The sequence below is a fragment of the Mytilus californianus genome, unplaced genomic scaffold (genome assembly GCF_021869535.1).
Source record: "Mytilus californianus isolate M0D057914Y unplaced genomic scaffold, xbMytCali1.0.p SCAF_5, whole genome shotgun sequence".
Classification (NCBI taxonomy): Eukaryota; Metazoa; Mollusca; class Bivalvia; order Mytilida; family Mytilidae; genus Mytilus; species Mytilus californianus.
The window spans coordinates 68,592,492-68,617,938 of NW_026262701.1; the positions used below are offsets into that span (position 1 = coordinate 68,592,492).

Below are 25,447 nucleotides of genomic sequence, written 5' to 3' on the forward strand. Positions count from 1 at the left end.
TAAAGCATGTTGACAAAACACACACAGTCACATTTGAACATACGAAACTAACAATCATAAAACATTTAGTTGTTTAACCCCCCTTCCCCAGAAGATAAATGATCGGTGTCTTAATTTTATTGCTGTAGTACAGAAATGATGAAAATGATAAATAAAGCATTTTCTAATTTTGTGCATTGGCTTATCACTTGTCCGTGAACCATCTATGATCTAACTTAAAGATAGAATTAAAGATTGATCATTTTGTCTGTTTGTCACGAATTTCAATTTCATGATAACATTGAAAGCTGTTTATAATTCAGTACTATTAGTGCAAAAGTCTGATAGGGAGTAAGCCGTAAAGTCAGGGCTTTTCCATACTTTCAGTGAGATTAATTGAAATAATTTAAATGAGAAAAGAAAAAATGAAAAGAAATTAGGATCGTGAAATGAGCTAACGTATCCATAAAATACATCTTTCTTCAATGAAATGTGAAGAATGTCTTTTCTTTGCTATACATTCGTTATAGTATACATTTAGAACACCCACGGGTACATGTATAAAGTTTCATTGACATCCATTCAATTATTTATAAGTTGTAGATAAATGTTCACATATCCATTATACAGTTTATGTGTGTGTTCATAAAAAACATATGTGTTCTAAAATCAAAAATAATATATATGCATGAAATATATATACATGTATTGATGAAATGAAACCGTTATTAAATTTAATCTATTTTCTTACATGTGTATATATATATATATATATATGGCCTTCCAAATACCGTTTCGATTCTTAACATCACTGAAGAGACATTAATTGTCGAAATCCGGATATGGTGTACTAATTTTGCACCTTTTGTTTGCGGTATACCATCTTTTCCGCAAGTTTATTGTTTTCTGTTTGGTATTAAATTAATAATCAAGATCCATTTTGTTACATCTTGTGATCCGTTTATTTGGCAATCGCCAATGGCAGTCAGCAGGTTTTAAGAACATCTGTTGTACGACCTGCTAGTCAAATGCGTTTTGTTAAAATATACTTTTTCACTTTTTTTGGTCTTTTGAAAAATGTTGCTTGTGCTGAATTTAGACCCCTCTATCAAGAAATTTGTTTTGCATGCACACGTATAAAAATTGCGGTTTTTATCCAACGCAATCATAGGTTTGAACGTTGTTTTCAATTTAGACTTATATATATATATATATATATGTTAATAGAATCATACGATATTCGATGTAACCTACGAAACTTATTGAATAATTATCTTTTATTCGTTATCAACATTTTTTTTTATATATTTCTTATATACATATTCTTTGTTTTATAAACATATAATTACTTTTATGAACAGATATCCATTTTTTTATGATTGCATATTTATTTACTATGTGCAAAAAAATTATTTTCAAGAATAATTGCAAATTTTGACGCGCCATACTTGGGCTGAATTCCTAAAAATGTCGAACATGTTTTTAATTTCAACATAAAGAATAAAGGAATATTTAGGAATATCGAAAACTTAAAATATTGAGAGTATTAAAACTGCAGTGCTGCACATTTAGATATTCGATTCCACAGATATGTAATCTTACATTCGCTTGAACTGTAAATTAGATATATCAATTTATCATACATACATCATATTTCATTGTTCTAAATAATTTGACACATTATCGATAAGATTATTGTTTCAAAACATATGCAAGTTTCTTTTGCAGATTTGCGTAAGCCTTCACTTTTCTACACTGACTTCTAGGAGATGGAAGGAAAAAGGAATTTTCCCGTGTTTTATTCAAATCGATTCTCTTTAAGGTTTCAGCAAATTTACAGTCAATCGTGTTTTGTCTCCCGTAGAGAAATTCTTTGGAAACGTCCAGTTTTGCAGATGATCTCGCAAACCCAACATTCGTATTGAAATATTGATAAGTAAGTCTGTCTTTATGCATGGAATAGTCTGCTTTTTGGGCGAAATACAGATCCATAATTATTTCATCAACCCGAGATGTTTGCAGTATTTTCTGTAAAAAATATCAAATATAATTAAGATTACATGCAAAACTATTTTTTAAAGGTTTAATGAATACATTGGATACATTTAACATATGTAAACTAATCATATCGTTGATGGATTTTTATCTGCAAATCATTTCGTAAAACCTGTTTACACATATTTTGTTATACCTTGTCCACACGCGCAAAAATTTATCCGACCTAATTCATATTACAATTATTTTTATCGGACTTTCACTTTTGTGACATAAGTACTTGCAATGCTAGAATTTTATAAGACAACCTTCTGTTTAGTATACATTCCATAAACATTAGATTGATAAATTGTTGTTTGCTAAACGTGCAGTGGCAAATATTATATGTTTATTTATGATAATAAACCATTAACAATAACTATAAAAGCCAGTGAAAAGTGTATCGGTCGGGACGAAAACAGGGTGGAAAATTTGGACTGCTACTACAACGAGGGTATGTTGGATAGGGATAGACACTTTCCCTTGCAGTAGACCACTTATGGATACCTCATACAGTTGTTACACAGACCTATACTATTTAAAAAGTGTGGGGATCGGACAAAACACCATCGTTCAAACTTCGACATGACTGCGTATTCATACATCCAACCACATCCAAAGAACATCCATAGGTTTTATTAGTGGACGGGAGAAGTCATGGATGACTATACTTCTATTATATACCCTTGTTAAACCCTAGGGTAATAAAAAAAATAGGAATCATACTTCTATATGGATTACAATTTTCTAAGTGAAAGCAGCTCTCCAGGCTAGTATTGGAATCATTTTCAATATTCCATTTTGGGGCAATTCAATTCATTCCTCAAAAATAAGTTCGAGTTATCTCCAGTTGTATAAAAATTAGTTATACTTTGAAGTGCTTGTGTGAAGAACACAATTTTATTTAAAAAAAATATCAACCGAAGTTCACCTATCGAATTAGACTATGTGATTATTGAAAGCCGTAATTACCAAATTGAAACTTTAAGATTAATGAAATCCTACCTTTTTTTCATGTATATACGAACGTTCCTTAAAGTCCTTCAATTGCACCCAAGAATTTTATTAAGAGATTTACTGATCATGCAAATACTTACTTCTGATACATACAATTTCTTATCTCCTTCGTTTATTGAGATATATATGTTAATCCCAACTCAGATTATTACACAGAATTTTAGATTCAACATATATAAATAAACTTTAATTTCAGATAACGACAACGTTTTGCTTAACAAAAACACAATTGTCACGTTTGTAATTACTAACTGAATAACCATAAATATAGCATGTGTATGTTGCGAACCTGATTGCACAAATATTAATAACATTTCTAAAGTTGTCCGAAGAGTAATAAAATAACATTGAAAATAATTCATTATCACATCTATGCTTCGAACCTGATTGCACTTATTACATATATTTATCTGAAAAGTATTAAAATAGCATTAACAATAATATTACTATATATATATTTATATAAACGCCTGAAAAGTTTACAAAACAACACCAATATCAAAAAAAGGAAACAATAAATGTAAGTATCTATAAATATTTCGGATAACAGATATCCTTCATCAGTATGATTATGATGTAAAATGAATCATGTCAATCTATTCTTATTTTCAGAATAGAATGACATGATTCATTTTACAAGAAAGATCGTTGACTAATATCTAGACGTTTTATATATATATATAATATATATATATATACATAATTACTCTAAATATCAGCACAACTATGTTAAAACTGCAAATTTGCAGAAGCAAATTTTTGTTCTTCCCTCGCCGGGATTCGAACTCATGCTATTGAGATATCGAAACAACACCGCCTGCACTGTATCCAGCGCTCTAGACCACTCGGCCACCTAGACTGAACTAAAAATTCAGCTTTCGGTGGCCTAGTGTTACCTTTCCTCGTCAGTAGAGTCTAGAGTTGTAACACAGTACATAATATATTAGGAATGAAGATGGAATTGATTGCAGATTAGCTAAATTATCTATCATAAAGGATCGTAAGATGCATTCACAGAAATAATTATATGATAAGTACGTCTAAACAAGTGACAACTCTACGACAGATCCATCCATTGGATCACCAGTGAAGGTGATACACGACTGAAAACACACATTATATTCATAATTACTCTAAATATCAGCACAACAATGTTAAATCTGCAAATTTGCGGAAGTATATATATATATATATACACGTCTAAACATGTGACAACTTTATGACAGACATTCTCCATCAGATAACACGTGGTTATACAGTGCTAACACCATAATATATACATAACTCGTCTCAAATTTAGCCCAACAATGTTAGATCTTCAAATTTGCGTTAGCAAATTTTTGTTCTTCCCTCAGTGGGATTCGAACCCTAGCTTATGTGACATCGTGGCAACACCGCCTGTACCGTGTCCAGCGCACTAGACCACTCGACCACCTAGGCTACATATAAATATAGCTTTCGGTGGTCGATGTAATGCCTTTCCTCGTCGGCTTTATCTAGGGTTGTAACACAGTACATGATGTATAGTGGCAAGTAGATGGTGTACCTTTCAGATCAGCTATTTTGTCTGTCGTAAAGGATGATAATGTAAATTACCATGCCGCCACATCAAATTTTAATTTTATTTTACACGTCTAAACATGTAACAACTTTATGACAGACATTCTCCATCGGATAACACGTGGTTATACAGGGCTAACACCATGATATATATATATAACTCGTCTCAAAAACTCAACAATGTTGATCTAACATATTATATATATATATATATATATATATATATATATATATATATATATATGTAAATTAAACAACAATATTACACGGTGATAACAAGATGCATTTGATTTGGCCAGAGATATAATAACACGCATCTATGCTATCCGTAATTATATATAGACATCTATTAAGTTGTGAATGAGAATAGTGAACAAGAAATGTACTAAATTCCAAGGTATGTAGAATTTGAACGATTGGCGAGTTTATAATGTTATAGTCATGACTGGTTACAATATAAAAATAAGGAGACTAGTTATGATTGCCAATGAGACAACTATCCACCAAAGTTCAAATAAAGTGGATGTAAGCAATTATAGGCAACCGTACGGCCTTCAAAAGTGAGAATTTTTGTTTGAATTAATGAAAGTGATGTGCTGAACCAGGTTTAACAGCCAAATTTCCTATGGCCGCTATTATCGCAGTCATTCCAGTTTTGAATAATTTAGCTGGGAGACATCCACGATGACGTGGGCGTGACTTATATTAGATTTAAGTTGATTTTCAAAATATTATTGACGTTGATACACGTATGTGAACTATTTCCTCCAATTTTAATTACTGTATTCCGTTGTCCGTGGACTCCAGCTTGATTATTTTAGACCAATTGAATTGTCTGTTAGGTCTATTGTAGTGCGTTGATATTTGAAATATGTGTCCTCCTCCCGGACGGGAAAAGTCCAGATTGACAGTTTCCTATTCCTTAGTCAACCCTTGGAGTAATAAAACCTTAGGTATTATACATACAATAGATAAGCGTTGATTTTTAAAAAAGAAACCATGAGTCCGGAGGCTAAACTAACGCCTTTTCTCAATTAGAAGGTATCGTAAGTGAATTTAAATAACCATGTTCAGCGATGCATGATAAATCAAAGTTCACAATATATTTGTTAGAGAAATACAAATATAACATAATACTGTCTAAATTATTATGCATCTGAATATTATCCGTAATTTACAAACTAAGACATATTCGAACTAATTTCTAAGTATATATAATAAGTATGTTACCGAAATTTCTAGCAAGAAACCTTATTCTAGGCACATCACGATTTACTCGCCTAGGGATTTGCGAATAAACGTTTGTAAAGATATGTAGTAAATAAAGGCAACAGTAGTATACCGGTGTTCAAAAGTCATAAATTGATTGAAAGAAAACAAATCCGGGTTACAAACTAAAACCGAGGGAAACACATCAATTATAAGAGGAAAACAAAGGAACACCAGGATTAAACAGATGAAATCATACTTTATTTTTTAAACAAAAATGGACAAATTGAATGAATGTAATCATTTTCCTTTCAAATACGTAAACCAGCCAACGATAATCCAAAAATAAACGCGTAAAACCGCTATTATTACAAAGATATCCATAATAACATACAAATTAAGAAAAACTACAGGATAGGGACAACAGAGAGAAAGCAGGAATTCGAACCTAAACTGACAGGTCTACTTCTAACTTGACTCTATAACTCATTGATCTAAACCTCGCGACTACCAACGTATACTATACGATTGTCTATTATGTGTATATAAAGCTACACGCCCTGCGTAACCGTTGCACCGAGTGCATCATATGTTCATTTATTTATATAAAATAGACAGTTTAATTGCTAACCATTGGTAGCCGAGAGGTTTTGTCGATGTGTTGATGTCAGTCATACATAACAGACTTCAAGGAGGGGTTCGATTCCCAGTGAAAGACATATAAAAATTACAAATTTTAAAGTTAAGTTTTTAAATCAATTCCATTAGTGAACAGAAATTAGTAAATTAGCCAATTCCAACTTAATGAAAATAGGCACACACAGGAAACAATTGAATATTATTTATTGAGTTCATTTCAGCGACAGATTTAGGAAGCGTTGATTCTAGGAAAAGAAACCATAGTAAATGAATAGGCTGACGTCACGGCAATGGTTTAATCATTGTAAAGCTATAGTAATTTCCTGGATCAAGATTTCAAAATATATAATTGGTGACCAGAAATTAATACAGTAAGCTACCACATCTTATTATTTCTATATAGATACTATTCAGTTAATGTCGTTACTTTACAATAATTATTAAGTCAACTTGTTATGGATCTTAATAGAGAAATTGATATACTGTTATATACATGTACTTTTGGCAAGATGAAATCGAAATATTCTTTCGTCAATATGAAAACGAAAAGGAATGGTCGTCTTGCAAGCAAGTTCCGTGAGGCATGGCCGTTCTTTTTTTCTAACTACAGAATTGACGACTCGTAATCGGGAGACTTTTTGATGACGCCGATTACTAGTATATGAAAGCATGCCAATACTCATTACTTATTATACGATGTGATTTATATGTTACTAGATGTTGTGCGTCCGGAGCATTTTAAATGTGTCAAATCCGATATCGGATATCGAACAATGAAGTTCTAGATACCAAAGTAGATAAATTGCAAGAACCTTATAAGTCTTGCTAAAACGTGCGAGCTTGATCGAAAGCCTAGATTGAAAAGTAAGGTGCGATATCTAGGATACATATTTTTTTTCTGAATTAATCCTGATGAAGCGAGAGGACCTATCAATTCAAATATAACAGAGATATTTAGTAAATCTGAAAGAAGAATTGTCATTACTAGAGAAAATCGCATAGCCTCATGTACTTAAAGAAAAGGTGAAATTAATTTAGAAAAATTAGAAGAATAAAAAAGCATTGTCCGAATGATTATGGAAACAATAATCTTGTTTCTAATAAAAAGTGATTAAGTAGATTCCATAGAATCAAATAGTTTATAGACTTAAAATATTAATAATAATGTTACATTTTAATCATGAATCACCGAAGCACTGTACACGGAACAGGAAGTACCATCGGCAAACCTGCAGCGGTACGATACGTGTTTTTCGAAAGACGAAAAATCACCAAATACGAAGCACCTTCCGAAGTACATGAGATCACCACTAGGTTTTTGGTGGGGTTCGCGTAGCTCAGTCTATTTTGTGTTTTGTAGAAAGACGAAAAATCACCAAATACGATGCACCTTTCGAAGTACATGAGATCACCACTAGGTTTTTGGTGGGGTTCGCGTAGCTCAGTCTATTTTGTGTTTTGTAGACTTGTTTGTCTTTTTTGCCATGGCAATGTTATTTTGTCTTCGAATCATGAATTTGAATATCCTTTCTGCATCTCTTATACAATTTAGAAACAATCATTTCGTCTTTTAAAAACTAGTTATTAAGTAGATTTGTTAGACTTTAGTACAATGTTTCATTCTAATTATGTCAAAACTGCATCACTGTCCAACTTTGGGAAAACCCTTGACGAGGTACGTTCGAGACAAAATGTACTCAAAATTTGTGCAAACATTGAATAAAACTTTTAAAAATATAAAGATTTAAAATAATTTACGTCATTTTTAATTATTGCTGTTAAACAATGAAATGTAAATAACCAAATTTACCTTATTCTCTTCAAACAAGAGAGTCCCATCCCCAAATTTGTAGTGAGATGAATCTTCTATATCATGCACATGATTTTCACAAGGTACGTGGTGAAGTCTTGTAAATTGACGTTGTAGTTTTGAAAGAGGAGGAAGATGTTCGTCATCTGTATCCCAATTTGTTACTCTTGTTAGTATTTGTTGATCATTTGAAGATCTTACATTTTTGACAGCTTTGTTTGTAGTGACTTTTGTTTCTTTTAATTCAAATGTTGGCACTGGAGTGCAATTTTTTAACGGATATATGTCTTTTGAGGTTATATTATCCCCACCCTCTCCGGGACTGCTATATTTTCTTTTCTCTGTAATTGTCGCATTTTCCTGTTGTCCCGTCTGTTTGCTTGAGCTATTTTTTTCTGACGAACTGTCAAAACTGTTTTTATCACTCATACATTTATCATTAGAATTTTCAGTTTCTGTCTCGTTCAAATTATTTGTCAATTGTTCCTCATTCATTCCATTAGCTATGAATGAACTGCTATCTGTGTTAGATATATTTCTCTTTTCTTTACCGATATGTTCTTCCATGACTTCGTTCGAAATTGTTTGAGGATTTTCTTTTTCGCTTTCTAATACTGCATCTGTCGAATTGTTTGAACTATACAACGCATCCTTCTTTACGGTGTTAGAGTCTGTTTCCTTTTGTTTTCTATCACATTCCTGGGTGTCACCAATAACTTGTTGTTGGGTGTTCTGAACACCATCTGTATGGATCAAGCTTCTGTTATTGTTATCTCCTTCTCTATCGTCATTAATATTCGCATCGTCGTCATTATTATTGCAACTGATCTGATGAACTTCTATATCTTGTTTAGCAGTTGTTTGCTCTTTATTATGTTTATTTTCGCTTTCACTTGCGAACTCAAGCGTCAGTTGACTTTTTCCTACAGCATTAGCATCGGAACAGCTTTCTCCTAGTAAATTTGGATTACCAAAAGCTCCATCATCTTTTACATCAGCAGTATCGACTGCGTTTTCGCTCTGGGTTTCGCTGTTATTTGTTATTCCGTTATCTTCGATATTATTTTCTTGCGGGACACTGAACTGTCTTTCAAGGGGATTAATTCTTTCGTTTGTCGTTACCGAGGATTCTGCGCAGTTGTCGGACTCCTTGCTATCAGTCCTGTTTATATTTTCTTCTGGAATGTCATTTTTGGAATTTTCGTCTTGACATGGTTTTATAACAACACCATCTGATCGTATCGATTTAACATTCGAATAAAGTTTTTTGTGTTTTCGAGTAGTTTTTTTTACCGTTGCCATGGAGTTTTCGCTTTGAATAGATTCCAAATCAGAAGTTTCTTTTGTTGTTTTCATTGCTTCTGAATAAGATTTTCTACTTTCCTCGAGTTCAGACGATTCTTTCCATTTAGAAATTGCTCCTATGACTTGTTCACTGAATAATTGTTCTTCTTGCACGTTTTTGATATAAGTCTGCATAAGAAGTTCAAAATCTTGGGTTCTTTTCTTTTTATCCTTTTCTTGATCTTTGACTCCTTGTAAACCGTTTGCAGGACCTGGTTTTAAAACAACCTATGAAAATAATTATCACCAATATAACAATGAATGGAAAAGACATGAACTATGAGGTATTCCACAATACTAAGAACTCGATTACCATGCAGAAGGTGTCTTACCTTATCTTGAATATAGAAGCATTTTATCCAAAAAACCTTATATAAAAATTGATATGGTGTAGCCTAAAATATACGATATAATCGAAATTACCCGTTATATTGCATGTTGGCTGCAGTATCTAACTTGGAAAAATTTATACATTATTGACTGTACTAAAAAGGGTATCTATTCATGTAAATAGCAACTATATCAATGGCGATTTTTTTGTCTCCTCTTAAATTTATAAAATTTGAATTAATCCATATCTGTAAAATTGCATGACAAACATGACATCAATAGTTTTGAATGGTGATCTATTTAAAAAACACTTAAAACTATATACTGCTTTAACTAATCCAATAATGGACGAGTTTCGGTCAAATGATTATTGATACATGTAATATTATACTGTTTCAGTATTGCACAAAAGCAGTAGAAACAAGTTCGAGAAAGGGATTGATTTGTTTTATAGAAAAGTAACATAAAACAGTTGATTCACATTACCTGAGTTTAAATGAAGTTTTTATATACTATATTATAGACGTACAACTCGTACTCATTGCCAATTTCAACTTTACTTTCTGTGTAGTTTTCTTGCAATTGTCTTATTGATTCCCTGTAATTGTCTTTTTGTAGTTTAATGTATATACAGTAGTGCTCAGAAGACGACATAAACTGGCGTGCTGAAATTATCTATTAGCTGAGTAAATCGCGATTCTCATTGGATATTGACAATAGTGGTCTTATGCTTGGGAAGATTACATTAGGACCCCCAAAAGAGTGGTTCAAAGTTAAATAGACGCCCTAGTCATTATTTGTACTTATGAACTGTAGAATGTCAAAATTATATTATACTTTGCTCTAAACGTTATATAGAAATATTAAACTTAAACCATTAAAAATACTCATGTCAACACCTCTATGAATTAGACAAAAAACATTAACTATTATACGAACACCATTTAACACTTTGATTCCTACGGTCTAAGGTTAAATATTTATCGCTCCCTGGAAAGGAAGACATGACACTGTGGGTAATTCTAAAGTCCTCGACTGCTTGGAATCTTTTTGCTATGGACATAGATATAGGAAGATGTGTTATGAGTGCCAATGAGACAACTCTCCGTCCAAGTTACAATTTATAAAAGTAAACCATTATAGGTCAAGGTACGGCCTTCAACACGGAGCATTGGCTCACACCGAACAGCAAGCTATAAAGGGCCCCAAAAAATTACTAGTGTAAAACCATTCAAACGGAAAAACCAACGGTCTAATCTATATAAAAACGAGAAACACGTATGAACTACATGAACAGACGACAACTACTGTAATCAGATTCCTGACCTGTGACACCTGAATGCAAAAACACAGTTAATAAAAAATTACAAGGGATAAATAATTAAAGTCAAAAGTAAATAAACAGGTTTAAAGTATGATATCACTGTGAAATGTCAAACAATTTTTAGAAAATCATCGCTTTTGAAGAAACCTGCGTCATATTATACACAAGTAAATGAAAATAATTTTGTTGTTAAGTATACTTCTTCTCTTGTGTGTATAAAATCTTCCGTTTAGGAATACCAAGAAATTTTCTTTAATATCAATAAACTAATCTAACACTTGGTACATATGGGGTGAATATCAACAATAAAACTATACAATTAGTGCTAGATAAAACTTCCTGTACAGGTCCAAGAACAGCATCTAAGGAAAAATGAAATAATTTTGATGTTCATAGTACGAAGAAGTGAAAATTTGCAGTAATACCAAATAATCAAAGCTGGTATATAGACAAGATCCATGATAACATTAAATAACCAAAAAGTATTACAAATAGTATCAACAGGTCAAATTAAAAAGAAAGTACGATTTGAGAGTACTCGCAGTTACTGACAGCTAGATAAAAGCCAAAACAATTAATAATAAAAAATCATGCATCAGAGACTAAAATCAACTAAAATACATCCCAGGGATTCAGTATTTTAACGTCATGAACAGTCAAAGAAGACACGACTTGTGCAATGTATGTTTTGTATCATAACTTCGGTACACATGTCATGCATTGATTGTTTAAGAATAAAACAAAAGAACTATATATGTTAGTCAATATTTACCAGATTTTGATACCGAAGACCTAAGACTTTGTATCACAAAGTATAAAAGTATATAATTTCTAGAAAACTTGCTGGGTTGTTAAATTACATTGATTGATTGTTGGTTGCTTAACGTCCAGTGGTGTTAAATTTCAAGATCCGTGTATGCTGGATCGAATTTTTCTGTTACCAAACTCACCATACAAACACACAGTCTTTTTCAAGTACTTCTCGGCTAGTTTGTCCTTAAACCACTCTTTTTGTCAATTTCCGATCATTCCCCCTCCCCTTGACAAAAAGTATCTTGATTTTCCAATGAATGTTTTAGTTGAAACAGTTGTAGTTATTTGACATTTATCATCTTCTGCACACGTTTACGAAGTTAAGCGGGAAATAACTTTCATCAAAAAGGCAACAAAGCAAGTCAACTGGTTCACTTAAACGCGTATTTGTTTTCAATGTCATTTATTCCTTCCAATCGCAGGCTTCAAACAGTCATATTAAACTAGTACGAATAAACAATTGAAAATGACTGTGTGTTTGTTTAGTAGATTAGTACGTCAACATATTATATCTGTCAAAAGTACGTAGTTTTTAAAATTTTTAACTATAATTGTTTATTAAAGATGTTAAAATAAAAACCCGACTTGATATATACAAAATGCAAATAAACGTAATTATACTTCAAATATTTGAAAGTTTAGGAATAACCAACATTAAGCGTTAGAACATGTACTCTTTGTGACGTCTTGCGTAACAAATTATAAGCATGGTATCTTTTATGAGTGTTTGTAGTTACCTCAGTATAACTCGTTCCAGTTGTGAAAATAACCCAATCTGTAAATGTAACACTAGTAAATCAATTTTAGTCTTAAACGGTCATTTTGATCTTGACATGAAAATTCAGAACAATATATTATTAAGTCATGTTCAGTCTTTCAGTCAGTTTTCAGATTTATCTACTGCGGTAAATTCAGACTGAAGGTCGTTTCTCGACATTGGCAAATTGAGCCTCAGAGAATAGTTATATGACAAAGACTTCGTTGTGTAATTAAAACGTAATGTTATTCAGATATATATGAATAGTGATTAATTGTGGTTGGAATATTTTCCAAAACTCTTAAACATATATTTGCATTTTATTTGTCTCTTGTCATTTCATTTAACTTCATTTGTATTGATTCTGTTATTACAGAGGTTATGTATTACTTAAAGATGCAGTTGAGCTTCACCGCCTGTTTCATACCTTGGCGGTTAGTTAATCATTTATAAATTTCATTAGAAATAGTTGGTTTCATTATTACAGATTTGTAAGGCAGGTTTATTGTCATATCTTTTCAATCTACTAGATGCCTATGTAAATGTTCCCTCTGTGGCAATTTTTTTTTCAAAACAGCAATTTTTGAAAAGAGAATGCATTGTGCTATGAATATGTAAATAACAATTCATGTCGTATCTAAGTTGTAATTAGAATCACATATTATATATTCAGACAGCTTCGTGTATCTCTTTATGAAATTGCGTTTATTATATGAGAAATGTAAGCGTTCTTATGTGTTTCGATCATTTGGGTACCACAGAGCTATTGATTTCTCACCAAAAAAAAACCTTCCGAATAGCAACCGTTATTAATGTTAAGGATGTTCGCTACTTTGTTTCAAAATTTCAAAATTAAAAGCTTTTTAAAAACTAAATTAAACTGATAGTGTATATATAACGGAACTAAAAAAGCAGAAAAAATGCAAGGTCCGTGTCTTTGTTTTTGAGATATAAGCCATTAACATTTTGGCGGGAATTGATTAACATTGGCACATTAATCTTTCAAAAGCAATGAAAAAAAACCAAGTATGTAATAAAGTTATGAAAAGAAATGTAGGAGTTAGCAGGCAAAATTTCTTAATGGGACCACATAATAAAACCAGAGGATTTCGAACAGCTGACAAAAAGTCTAAAACAAAATCAGCAAACACCCTTAATCAGTGATGTCGAATATATATATATATCACAGATAATGAAATTCTGTATTAATATTTATTTCTTTTAGATATGATGTTCAGATAACAATTTGGGTAAGAAAACCCCTTATTTATATGTAATATACATAAGACCGACAGGAACAATTTAAATCAACGACACCACGCGCGCCGTCATTGGTTTTGGGACATTTTTAGAAGGAAAACATTGCTTTATATTATACGTTTAATTCTTTTTTTCACAGTTTCATATGATGTGTCCTATATTAAAAGGTTTCAATGTGTACCCTAATGAAGTACAGAACATTATATATTTAATTTTATTGTTTTTATTTTATTTTGTATTGATTCTGCTTTAAAATAAAGTATCATCATGTGATAAACAAATTTTACTTTTTTAAATCAATATTCTGACGTCAACGTAATTATTGGAAAAGAAGAAAAACTATTGTTTTCCCCAGCATAGTAAAATATGCTTTAAATTATATTCGGCTTCAAATAATAATTGATAGAAACAGCCGAGAATAGCGTTTGACGTTGACTTCCGTACGAATTCCATTCCGATTTTGTAAGCTTGTGCCTTGCACACATTGTATGAAACGAAAACGTGTACATAAAAATGTCCTAATTTTTTTACCCTATTTTTTTAAAAATCTTTTCAAATTTATCTTTAGATTCATTATTCTAAACACCAATCTTGCTTTTAACTTTGAAATGTTTTTGTGTTATATGTTTTTAAACTTACAAAATCTGCATTTAAATCTTTTATTTACAGGAAATATGAATAAATATTCACGATATAGGTTCATTTCCCGGGTTAAAAACTATATATTGATGTTTGCACGTGGTTTTAAATGGTTATCGGCTTCAGAAAGAAATGGGAATGGGAGTTAGGTACTAGAGTAAAATAGAGTACATAAGATGCAAAACTACTGTAAGGAGCTCTTATAAAAAGTATATTATGATTTTAATACATAAATTAATCGTTTACCGATGTTCAAATCTCATTTGATTCTCCTTTTTTAAAATAATTTTCTAAATATATCAATTAATTCAGCTAACATACAAATGTCCCAATATGAGCCCAATTTCTTTTCTGATAAAAACCATTCAAATTTCATTGTTAGCATCATTATTCTAAACATCAATCGGAACATGGGAGCGGAAATAATAACTATATTTTAATTGAATCCTTGTAAATTTGAAACGGTTTGTTTAATTCATCGTTTTTGTCTTCCCAAAGATAAAGCAATTTAAATTGAAAATTTAATAGGTAAGTAAATTTTACTCAGATGGAATCAATAAAAGTGTTCGTTTGATTTAAAAAGTACCACAAATATTGTACTAAACGTTATGTAATAATGTAAATAGCATATACATTTTAACCGGTTCAGACCAGTTTTTAAATTTTTTTCAAATAACAAAATGATTAAGCTTTGTCTCGTGTACTTTTCCCTCATATTTTTCGAAGCATTCCACTTAGCATTTTCAATAATATTTTCAAAATGAAATGCAAGGTTAACCGAGCATTTCAAAATTTGAAAATTTAACTATCCAAGAGTTTATTAACATTTTCATTAACGGGGTGGTGTAAAGAATCTATATTTGAATGTGATAACTGCATTCATAGAGAACGTTTTTAGAGAAAAAGAGGGACGAAAGATACCAGAGGGACAGTCAAACTCATAGATCGAAAACAAACTGACAACGTCATGGCCAAAAATAAAAAGACAAACAGACAAATAATAGTACAGATGACACAACATAGAAAACTAAAGACTAAGCAACACGAACCCCACCAAAAACTGGGGGTGATCTCAGGTGCTCCGGAAGGGTAAGCAGATCCTGCTCCACATGTGGCACCCGTCGTGTTGCTTATGTTATTACAAATCCGGTAAATAGTCTCATTCGGTAAGTCACATTCGTGAAAAGGGAAGGGTATTGTAGTTACGACATCAGGAACATATCCGATATCATCTGTGAAACGGTTATTCCATAACGGTCAACCAACTCGTGATGGCGTCCGTAAAATTTACGAAGGGATGACTTCAACTTCACCATTTGAAACTCTTGGTTTAATAGCTTCCTTGTGAGCAGCAATCCTCTATCAAGGAAATCATGATAGGAAACACAAGCCCGGGAATATCGTATCAATTGGGAGATATATACTCCGTATGCAGGCGCTGCTGGAATGTTGCTACATAGAAATGGAAAGTTCACAATTGGGAAGCTGAAATCATCTCTTTTGTCGTAAAGTTTTGTTTTCAACCGACCCTCATTGTCAATTTCTAGATGTAAGTCAAGATATGAGGCAGACTTAACTGTATCTGTAGTATCCTTTATCTCTAGTTCGATGGGATAGATTCGTTCAACATAGTCACCAAATTTTGTATTATTTAGTGAGAGAACATCATCTATATAGCGGAACGTAGAGTTAAAGGATATTGATAACTTCTTATCTCTCTTCCTAAGAAGCTCCTGTATGAAGTCAGCCTCATAATAATAAAGAAACAAGTCGGCAAGAAGAGGGGCACAATTGGTTCCCATTGGAATTCCGACAGTCTGTTGAAAAACACGTCCTCCAAACGTAACAAATATGTTGTCAATCAAGAAATCAAGCATCTTGATAATGTCAGTTTCAGAGAATTTTTTGTTTGAATCAGAGTGATTCTTTACAAAGTAGGATTTATCCCTCCCCAAGACAAGATACTTGTATCTACGTTCGCCATTCTTTTTAATGAAACAAAGAATACCAACTTTTTCAATTTGTCTTTTAGTTTGGAATGGGGAATACTTGTGTAAAGTGTAGAAAAGTCAAATGTTTTAATACTATTGCAAGATGAGAGAGTCTTAGATTGTATGTACTCTAAAAGATCTTTGGAATTTTTTAGTATCCACATCTGATTCACGCCACCTCTAGAATAGGCAGTTTCACAATAACTTTGGAGCCCGGCTTTGATTGCTGATAAAATAGATGTTAATAATTTAGAAAGAGGTTTCGTGGAGCACTTGGAAGACCCAGCAATATACCGTTGTTTGTAAGGACACTTATGTAGTTTAGGTATCCAATACAGTGATGGAAGATCCAGTTCTTCGTCTTTGGTTGAAATTCCAAAAGAACATAGAACAGACCTATGATTATCTAGGATTTCCTCCTTGGTAAGTGTCTTGAGGGTATATGTTGAGTTTCCAAGTGAATTGTCAATACCTAATTCATTTATCAAGCAGTTTATGTAATGATATTTACACACAAAAACGATGTTGTTTGGGGCTTTATCTGCGGGGACAACAACATATTTGTCATGGAGGTAGGACAAGTGTTTTGCAACATTTGGGTCTTTAAAAATTGATGTAGCGTGGGTATTGATATGCCCATTTAGTTTCTTAATACGGATTTGTATCAACGACCTCACAGCCTTAATCCATTCGGAGAGAGAATCTACGTCTTCTTTCTCGCGTTTAGCCCATTGCCTGGCATAATCCTCGACTGAATCCATCAGTATTTTGAAGTTGTATTTCCAATTGATGGATTTAGGCTCACGATATTTCGGACCTTTGGATAACAAATTTCGCAGGGAAGAAAGAGAACAGTCACGGTACCAATTTTACTGCTCCAGAGTCTGAAGTTATCATTATAGTACGGTATATAAAACAATAATATAAAATTCAAAATCAAATCAAAATACTAGTGAATCTAGAACAGCAAGCTTTCTAATTTCACTGTTTAGCATATGCACAGTTATCCTTTTCGTTTTTCGGTTGGGTAACAACAGATCAATCAAAAGGATGCAAATTTTGAAATCCCTTTTTTTCTACAACTGCAAGTTTTTTTAAAGTCCTTGACCACTTAATAAGGTATCGAATGGTTGGCTCGAACCCTGGGGATCTTCGGTAAGCATTAATTCATCTTGATATTTTATCGTTGTTGTCGAAGTAAGTCAGGCAAGAGGACCAATTAGTATTTCTTTTTTGGTTTTGTCGATATATATTTTTTCTGTTGGGGTTCACTTTTGGGGCCTGGTCGATCAAATATTCAGCCCGCACAAAAAAAAGTGTATGCAAGTATGTGACAAAGAAGATGACCACAGGAAGTCAGGTTAAGTCCATTTACTACACCACCGATGCAGGGTAACCGGACGTCTCACGCAATACAACAAGTAATGATATTCCTGCAGGTGTGGACCAACCGATCCATTAGTTAATCATATAACTTATATTCTGTACGGCGTTGAAATGTTTCTTTAGCAGTGTATTACTGCTAAAGAAACTTTTTAACGCCGTACAGAATATAAGTTGTTATACCTTCAACTTACCAGCATACAATCTTATATCAGGTGCAGTAACAGCAACTGGCCTTTTCTGTCCCTAAAAACTTAGACGTGATTACAAAAGGAATAACGGCATTTTAGGTAATACGGACTTCTACCAACTTTACAAGTAACACCTGCTCATATTATTTTTATCATAACAACTACCACTGATTAACCTTCATTTTTCATTGAATTTTCTATTAACAAATAAAACACTAACAAAATATTCAATTTACGCGTGTAAAGATAATTCAAAAGAATGCATAGGTTGCATGCATTGATTTATGAAACACAATCTTGCATGCACTTGACTAAACCCCAAGCAATGGATTCGCGCCATAATTACAGTTGGTAATTTCAAATCACGACGAGGTGTTTATTCAACAGTATAGCATCTATCGTTTCATACTTTTTGTACACAAAGCTTTAAAAATAACACTTAATCTGTATAAATTTGTTTCGGCCGAAGCACTTTTCTGGTTTATCATCATCAGGAACGCCCAAACCCACGAATTGGAGAGCCAGGGATGTATAAGTACGAAAACACGTGAAGAGCTATATGAACATAAGGAACATAAAATGAAAAGCCAACACATCCATCTAAGGTTAACTTTGCCTGAAGTAGTTTGAAACTTAATTTCTTGATAATTTATAAATCTATAAACGCAGAATTTAGAAACATATGTTGATCTATAACATATTTGTTACATTTGGATGACATGTTTTTCAACAAACAATCTGCATTCCTATGGGAACTAATTGTGCTCCTGTTCTTGTCGATTTATTCTTTTATGCATACGGAACAGACTTCATATAGAAGCTTCTCAGGAAGAATGATAAGAAGCTAGCCGTTACCCGAGGATAGGTCGAGAACAAAATTTTACGACAAAAGGATGATTTTCGTTGTCTACAAAATAGTCCACAGTGTGGCCCGTGTATAACTTGCAAAGTTTTTCATACACCTTCCAAATTTATTTCTCTATATTTTATGCATAAAATAGTAAGTAAGGGGATGAAATTACATGTGAAAAAAATTGGAGCATGAACTTTTTAGGTAAAGTAGAGATTTCGTCCAGTTTGAAAAAGTCAAAAATTAGTATATCTGAAGCTGTAAAACTGCATTATAGACCCCCTTAACATAAAGTTGTCCACATTTTGATTTAGAGCCAATAGACTTTTTCTTTTAATTTTGATATAATTTGTCCCAAAAGTAGTACAAAATACACTGTAAAAATATTTTTTGGGGATAGAGCATGTGCGATTTTTTTTAATTTTCGTTTTGTCTAAAAGAAATGCACTAACAAAAAAGCTGTGTTCTCGGACCATTTTCGATCATGATTTTCTTGATTACAGGTTGCTAACTTTACCGGATTTATACTTGCATGAGCAACATGATGGGTGTCACATGTGGAGCAGGGACTGCATAACCATTTGGAGTACCGGATTTAATCCTTGGTTTTTGGTGGGGTTCATGTTGCTAAATCTTCAGTTTTCTATGTAGTGTTTAGTGGACTTGTTCGTCTTTTCGATGTATTTCGTGTTTTGCCATATCTTTGCCAGTCTGTCTTCGACTTATGAGTTTTGCATATCCCCTTGAGGATCTGCTTACCTTCTGGAGCACCTGAAATCACCACCAGTTTTTGATGGGGTTCGTGTTGCTCAGTCTTTAGTTTTCTATGTTGTGTTTTGTGTACTGTCTGTTTGTCTGTTTGTCTGTTTGTCTGTTGGTCTTTTTCTTTTTTAGCCATGGCGTTGTCAGTTTATTTTTAACTTATGACTTTGAATGTCCTTTGGTATTTATGCCTCTCTTTTTCCGCCTCGTTTTTATAAATCATGTAAGTACCGAAGCACTGACTACAAAGCCGATCATACCGTCGGAGACTAACAGTCCACGCGTAGTGGTATAGACCCAGTGTTAGAAAATAAAAACAACACTTTATAAATGTGTTTGGACCCTAAGAGCTTTTCTATATTTCCTTTTACCAGGAACGCTCATACCTAAAAATCGGAAAGGCAGGTGTATTTTAACATAAACACGTGAAAAGAAATTATGACCATCAGGCAACTGTAAAGAATAGTCACCTCCATCCAATGTCAACTCAGCCTGAAGAAGTTTGAACCTTAGTTTCTTCATAAATTCAAAAACGGAGAATTTTTAAACAAATGTAATGAATCATGTCAGTAATTATGCAATGGTATCGACCCTCGACCAGTGCTAGAAAATGGGATTATTTGGAATTCTAAAACCCCAAAATTGAAAAGCTAGTTATGTTTTAGTACCTTAACACGCGAAGGTCTATATGACCATAGTGGACCGAAAGAGAAAAGCCAAACTTATCTTAGGTCAAAGTTGCCTGAGGGAGTATTTGGAATAATTGTACAATATGTAATTGTGCATTGTTTATAGACATATTACTTGTAAAAATAGGTACTAAGTAGTTATAAAGAACCTGATGTTCAGTGGTTGTCGTTTGTTAATGTGGTTCATAAGTGTTTCTCGTTTCTCGTTTTTTATATAGGTTAGACCGTTGGTTTTCCTGTTTGAATGGTTTTACACTAGTCATTTTGGGGGCCCTTTATAGCTTGCTGTTCGGTGTGAGCCAAGGCTCCGTGTTGAAGACCGTACTTTGACCTATAATGGTTTACTTTTGCAGATTGTGACTTGGATGGAGAGTTGTCTCATAGGCACTCATACCACATCTTCTTATATCTATCTATGAAAATATACCTTTGACACAGATCCTCTTTTTGAAATTACTCTGATTTGTCCACCACGGTCATCTGCTTTAGAAATCTCAGTTCTCTTGTGTGAACGATTGTTCTCTGGTTTCTTCATTTTTAAGTTCGACTTGCTTTGTTTATATGTATCAGTTGGGTTGACTTCTTTCGAAGGAACTACTTGGCTGCTATGATCGTTCTTTGTCTTCTCTTTGTCTTTGTTTAATCCAGACAATTTATACTGAGATTGTCCCTGCACTTGTTTGACTTTCCCTCCAGTTCCTGTTTTTGAGACAATATCTTGCTTGTTTTTTACTTCTTTTGTTTTTTCTGAACTAGGTGTTTGCTTTTCTTCGCGCTTTTCGCAAAATTCTTCTTCTGTTTCTGCTCGTAGTTGTTCTCTGACAATTAATTTATCTTTGTCAATAATGTCAACTTTTCTGACGTCTTCTTCTCTTTTGCTATTATTATTAAAGGAGTTGTCGTCTTTCTTTTTTATCATATTATCCGACATAGAAATCTCGTTTTTATCTAAACATAAAATGTCGTTTGCTTCATCAGGACTTTTATTTTCCTCGTTTGAGTTATTCGTAAAAGACGTCTGCTCCTTATCTTCACCTATGACAGGTAAAACAATGTGCTTTTCTTTATTGATTACGGGTATTTCAACATTTACTTTACAAATTTCTTCTTCCGGACTTCTACTACTATTTATTTCTTTATATATATCCTCATTTGTTAGTTCTTCATTTTGTGATCCCTCAACGATTGAAAGAAGATTCCGCGTTTTTTTAGGTGTTATTGTAACTTTTGTAATGTGTTTAACTGTTTCATCCTCTTTTGAATGACTGGTGCTTGGAGCAGTGTTCTGCTTTGAAGAGTTTTCTTCATTTGTTTCCATTTGTAATTGATTGCCTCCAGAATAACTATCCTCAATGGAAACATTGTCGTTACGTCTCATTTCATCTTTAATCATTGTATTTTCTCGTGATCTACTTGAACTTGAAATATCGCATACGCTTTTCTTTGATCCTAATTCTTTTATAACATCTGCCAATGGTCTGGTAAGAGATGACGGCCTTCGTCTGTTTTCGGTACTATTAGAATCACCATATACAACACGACTTCTTGGACTATATTGTGTAGTATAATTTCTCATACTCTGTTTTCTTTTGCGTAAACTAATAAGGCTTTGTGAATCGCTTTCTTTTGTAGCTTCTGTGGTCGGCGTAACATTTTCTTTATAAGAAGAGGCACTTTGTTCTTTTTCAGTGTCGTAATTGACTTGAAAATTCTGTTTTGTTTCTTTTTTTCTGTTTTTCATTCTGTAATTAATAACATCTTCTAACGATGACACAGTGCTAGTTCCTTTGGTTGACGCCGAATTCATATTTCGTTCATCAGTATTTGATGTAGGATTCGATGCTGGAGTAGATATACTGGATGGATTGTCTTGTCTTATTTTTATAATACGTTCTGCTAGTGTATTCTTTTGCATATCTTAGAAGATAAAAATATCAGCATTGAAAAAGGCATTTAGTGCTAATAGCCAAGGATTGGTGCTTTTATACGTTCATTTATCTGCGTTGTTGGGACAGGATCACGAAAAAGGTTGCTCTCAGATTGACGTATACCTAACAGTCTTATTCATATTGTAAAACGATTAGATACTCTTAAAATGACTGTCAGCTAGAACATTTTTCGTATCAGCGATGACCAATGTTTATTTTATTGAGTGTTATAACAATAACGATAAAACAAAGATAGACATATAAAACCATAGAAAAAGTTAATAAATAAATATTGTTGTTACACCAACAGTGATTCCCCTAAGGATGTCTTTAAATGTACTTTGAATGAATTTATTTGCTAGATTAAACATTTTCTGTATAAACAAGGCTATTAAATAGCAAAATTTGGGGACATAAATCCTCAATAAATATTGAGAGTATTTAAAAAGGCGAACAGCATATTTGATGCATAAATTAATAATTTTTTTAAACATTTTAAAGTTTTGTTGATTGCTGTTATGCACCATTTCCTCTCTTCATTATAAAAAAATACATAGACTTAATATATATTTAAATAAAAATGAGATTACTTACTGTATGATGTCAAAGTAAAATGTTTCTGATGCTTTCAGAGTCGAAATTGAATTAAAGTAATGACAATCAAGTTATATATGAAAGATAAAAATATCAATAAATCACTTTCATATACGGTTACTCTTTACAAAATCCTACTCAGTCAATACAAGAGGATTTATACAGTTAATTAAAACATGTATATAAAATTATCTATGTATTATCAATAAAGTGCTCTCCATGGAATTTACAAAATCAACAACGTCAAAATATTGATTATTGTTTGTCGCTGACAAATTTTTACTGTAAACTAAGTTTCAGTTTTAATTTAAGTTCTGTTTGGTTAATGCGATGTAGATTAAATAATTGATTAAATTCAATAGAAATGTATCTACAGTCTAAAAATTATTCAGCAGATGATAGGGTGAGCCATAGGAATCAACAAAATAAAAATAAAAGCTTTTTAATTTGTTACTGTGTCTGGAATGCTGACATCTACAAAGTATTAAAAATAAAATTAAGTTGTAGCACTGTAATTATCAGGAAATTAACACAATCAAACTGATAGCACATGTTCAAGCCCCAACAAACATTATTTTTTATAACTGGACAAGTATTGAACTACAGTTGAATATAAAGTTTGAAGAAAGGAGATATATGGCATTTAACAATGAGTAAGCTACTCAATCCTCCACATACCTTTGAAAGGTTAACATATGACAATAGACACGTGTCGATAAAATATTTCTAGCTCTCAGTTAATCGGAGTTTAGATAACTTGTGAACAAATATCACAGAAAGTCTCAAATATCTACCACTATCAATAAATATTCATTAAACACTAGAACTTATAAAAACTTCTTACGAGGTTCTAGATATTGAGACTGGTTAAAGAATGTGTGTGTGTGTGGGGGGTGGGGGGGGGGGGGGTGGGGGGGGGGGGGGGGGGTTCTCTTTAGCATTTACCACTTCCCCTTTCTATTTCGATCAGTGGAATACCGACAGGAACTAGAACCACCATGTATCTACTATGAAGTGAGTGTTTGTGTGTATTGGTGTAGGCATAAATATTAAATCGCTTCTTTATCAATAAACATTCACCGCTTATCCGAGTACTTTATTATGTATTTTTTCCTATCTCTCAATACAATAATACAATTGCTGTTGTTTAATTGGAAAACTACCATCGAAACTATCTGAAAAGCAAATGTAAAATTGAATCACTTGCAAGCTTGTCATATAAATTATCAAGTTTGTACCTAAAATTTACCTTAAATGATCTCTTCCTTCCTAGGAATCCACATCTCAGAAACATTGCGTGGAGAATATATTTTTTCACAATATCGTGGATAACTTTCTGAACAGAATAGAAGGATAAAAAAAAGAGGTCTTTGTAGATTCTTTGTGGAAAATCATCCCACATTTAGACTTCTTTGATGGAAGATAACTTCCCAGCACATACAAAATTGTTTTGGAATTATTTGTCTGGTCATAGTAGATATACATGTATATTATATAGAATGCGTTACATAATTTAGACAACTCTTTAAATTACAATACATTTTATATACAATATGATAAGAACAAATATCTCATAGGAATATGAAAGGACAAAATAGTTTTCAAAAACTCATGCCATATGTTTTTATTTGTTGTACCAGTAACTAAACAAAACTAAAACTTTGAGTGAATCCACAAAAAGATAACCTACACGCAAATTCGCCTTTTGCATATTACGCCGGGATTATACTCTTTATACACATCCTCAGATAGTGTACTACCACTGTGCAAAATTTAATCAAAATCCATTTAGCCTGTTTGGAGGAGTCACGCTAATAAAGCACAGGGACAAACAAACAGATGGACGGACGAGCGGACGGACGGACAGGGTGATTCCTATTACCCCAAAAGCATTGTAAAAATAGACCTGCCTGGTTTTCAGAAATACATCTCTATCATCTGTGAAACGGATATTCCATAACGGTCAACCAACTCGTGATGGCGTCCGTAAAATTTACGAAGGGATGATTTCAACTCCACCACTTGGTTGACTAGCTTCAAGGAAATACAAGCCTTGGAATATCTTATCAACTGGGAGATATATACTCCGTATGCAGGTGCTGCTGGAATGTTGCTACATAGAAATGGGAAGCTCACAATTAGGAAGCTGAAATCATCTCTTCTGTCGTAAAGTTTTGTTTTCAATCCACCTTCATTGTCAATTTCTAGATTTAAGTCAAGATATGAGCAAGATATGAGGCAGACTTAACTGTATTTGTTGTACCTTTTATCTCGAGTTCAATGGGATAGATGCGTTCAACATAGTCACCAAATTTTAAATTATTTAGTTAGAGAACATCATCTA

At 32.7% G+C, this 25,447-nt stretch overlaps 1 protein-coding gene across 1 annotated transcript; it reads right to left on the reverse strand.

Moving 5' to 3' along the window:
* LOC127702742 (putative uncharacterized protein DDB_G0277255) lies at positions 1–22,157 on the reverse strand. The gene is made up of 3 exons (XM_052207047.1): positions 21,009–22,157; positions 8,249–9,820; positions 1–2,007 (listed from the first exon to the last, which is right to left on the reverse strand). Exons 1-3 carry the CDS (start codon positions 22,155–22,157, stop codon positions 1,672–1,674), a joined length of 3,057 nt encoding a protein of 1,018 aa, XP_052063007.1. The 3' UTR covers positions 1–1,671.
* Between the last annotated feature and the right edge of the window lie 3,290 nt (positions 22,158–25,447).

Bases quoted from the DNA above. Each gene is read 5' to 3' on its own strand.
- LOC127702742 (XM_052207047.1), bottom strand. From the start codon at position 22,157: ATGAGAAATTATACTACACAATATAGTCCAAGAAGTCGTGTTGTATAT. The intron at 9,821-21,008 runs GTATATTTTCAT...TTATTTTCATAG, and splicing joins AAAGAGGATCTGTGTCAAAG to GTTGTTTTAAAACCAGGTCC. The intron at 2,008-8,248 runs GTAAATTTGGTT...TATTTTTTACAG, and splicing joins TCTTGTTTGAAGAGAATAAG to AAAATACTGCAAACATCTCG.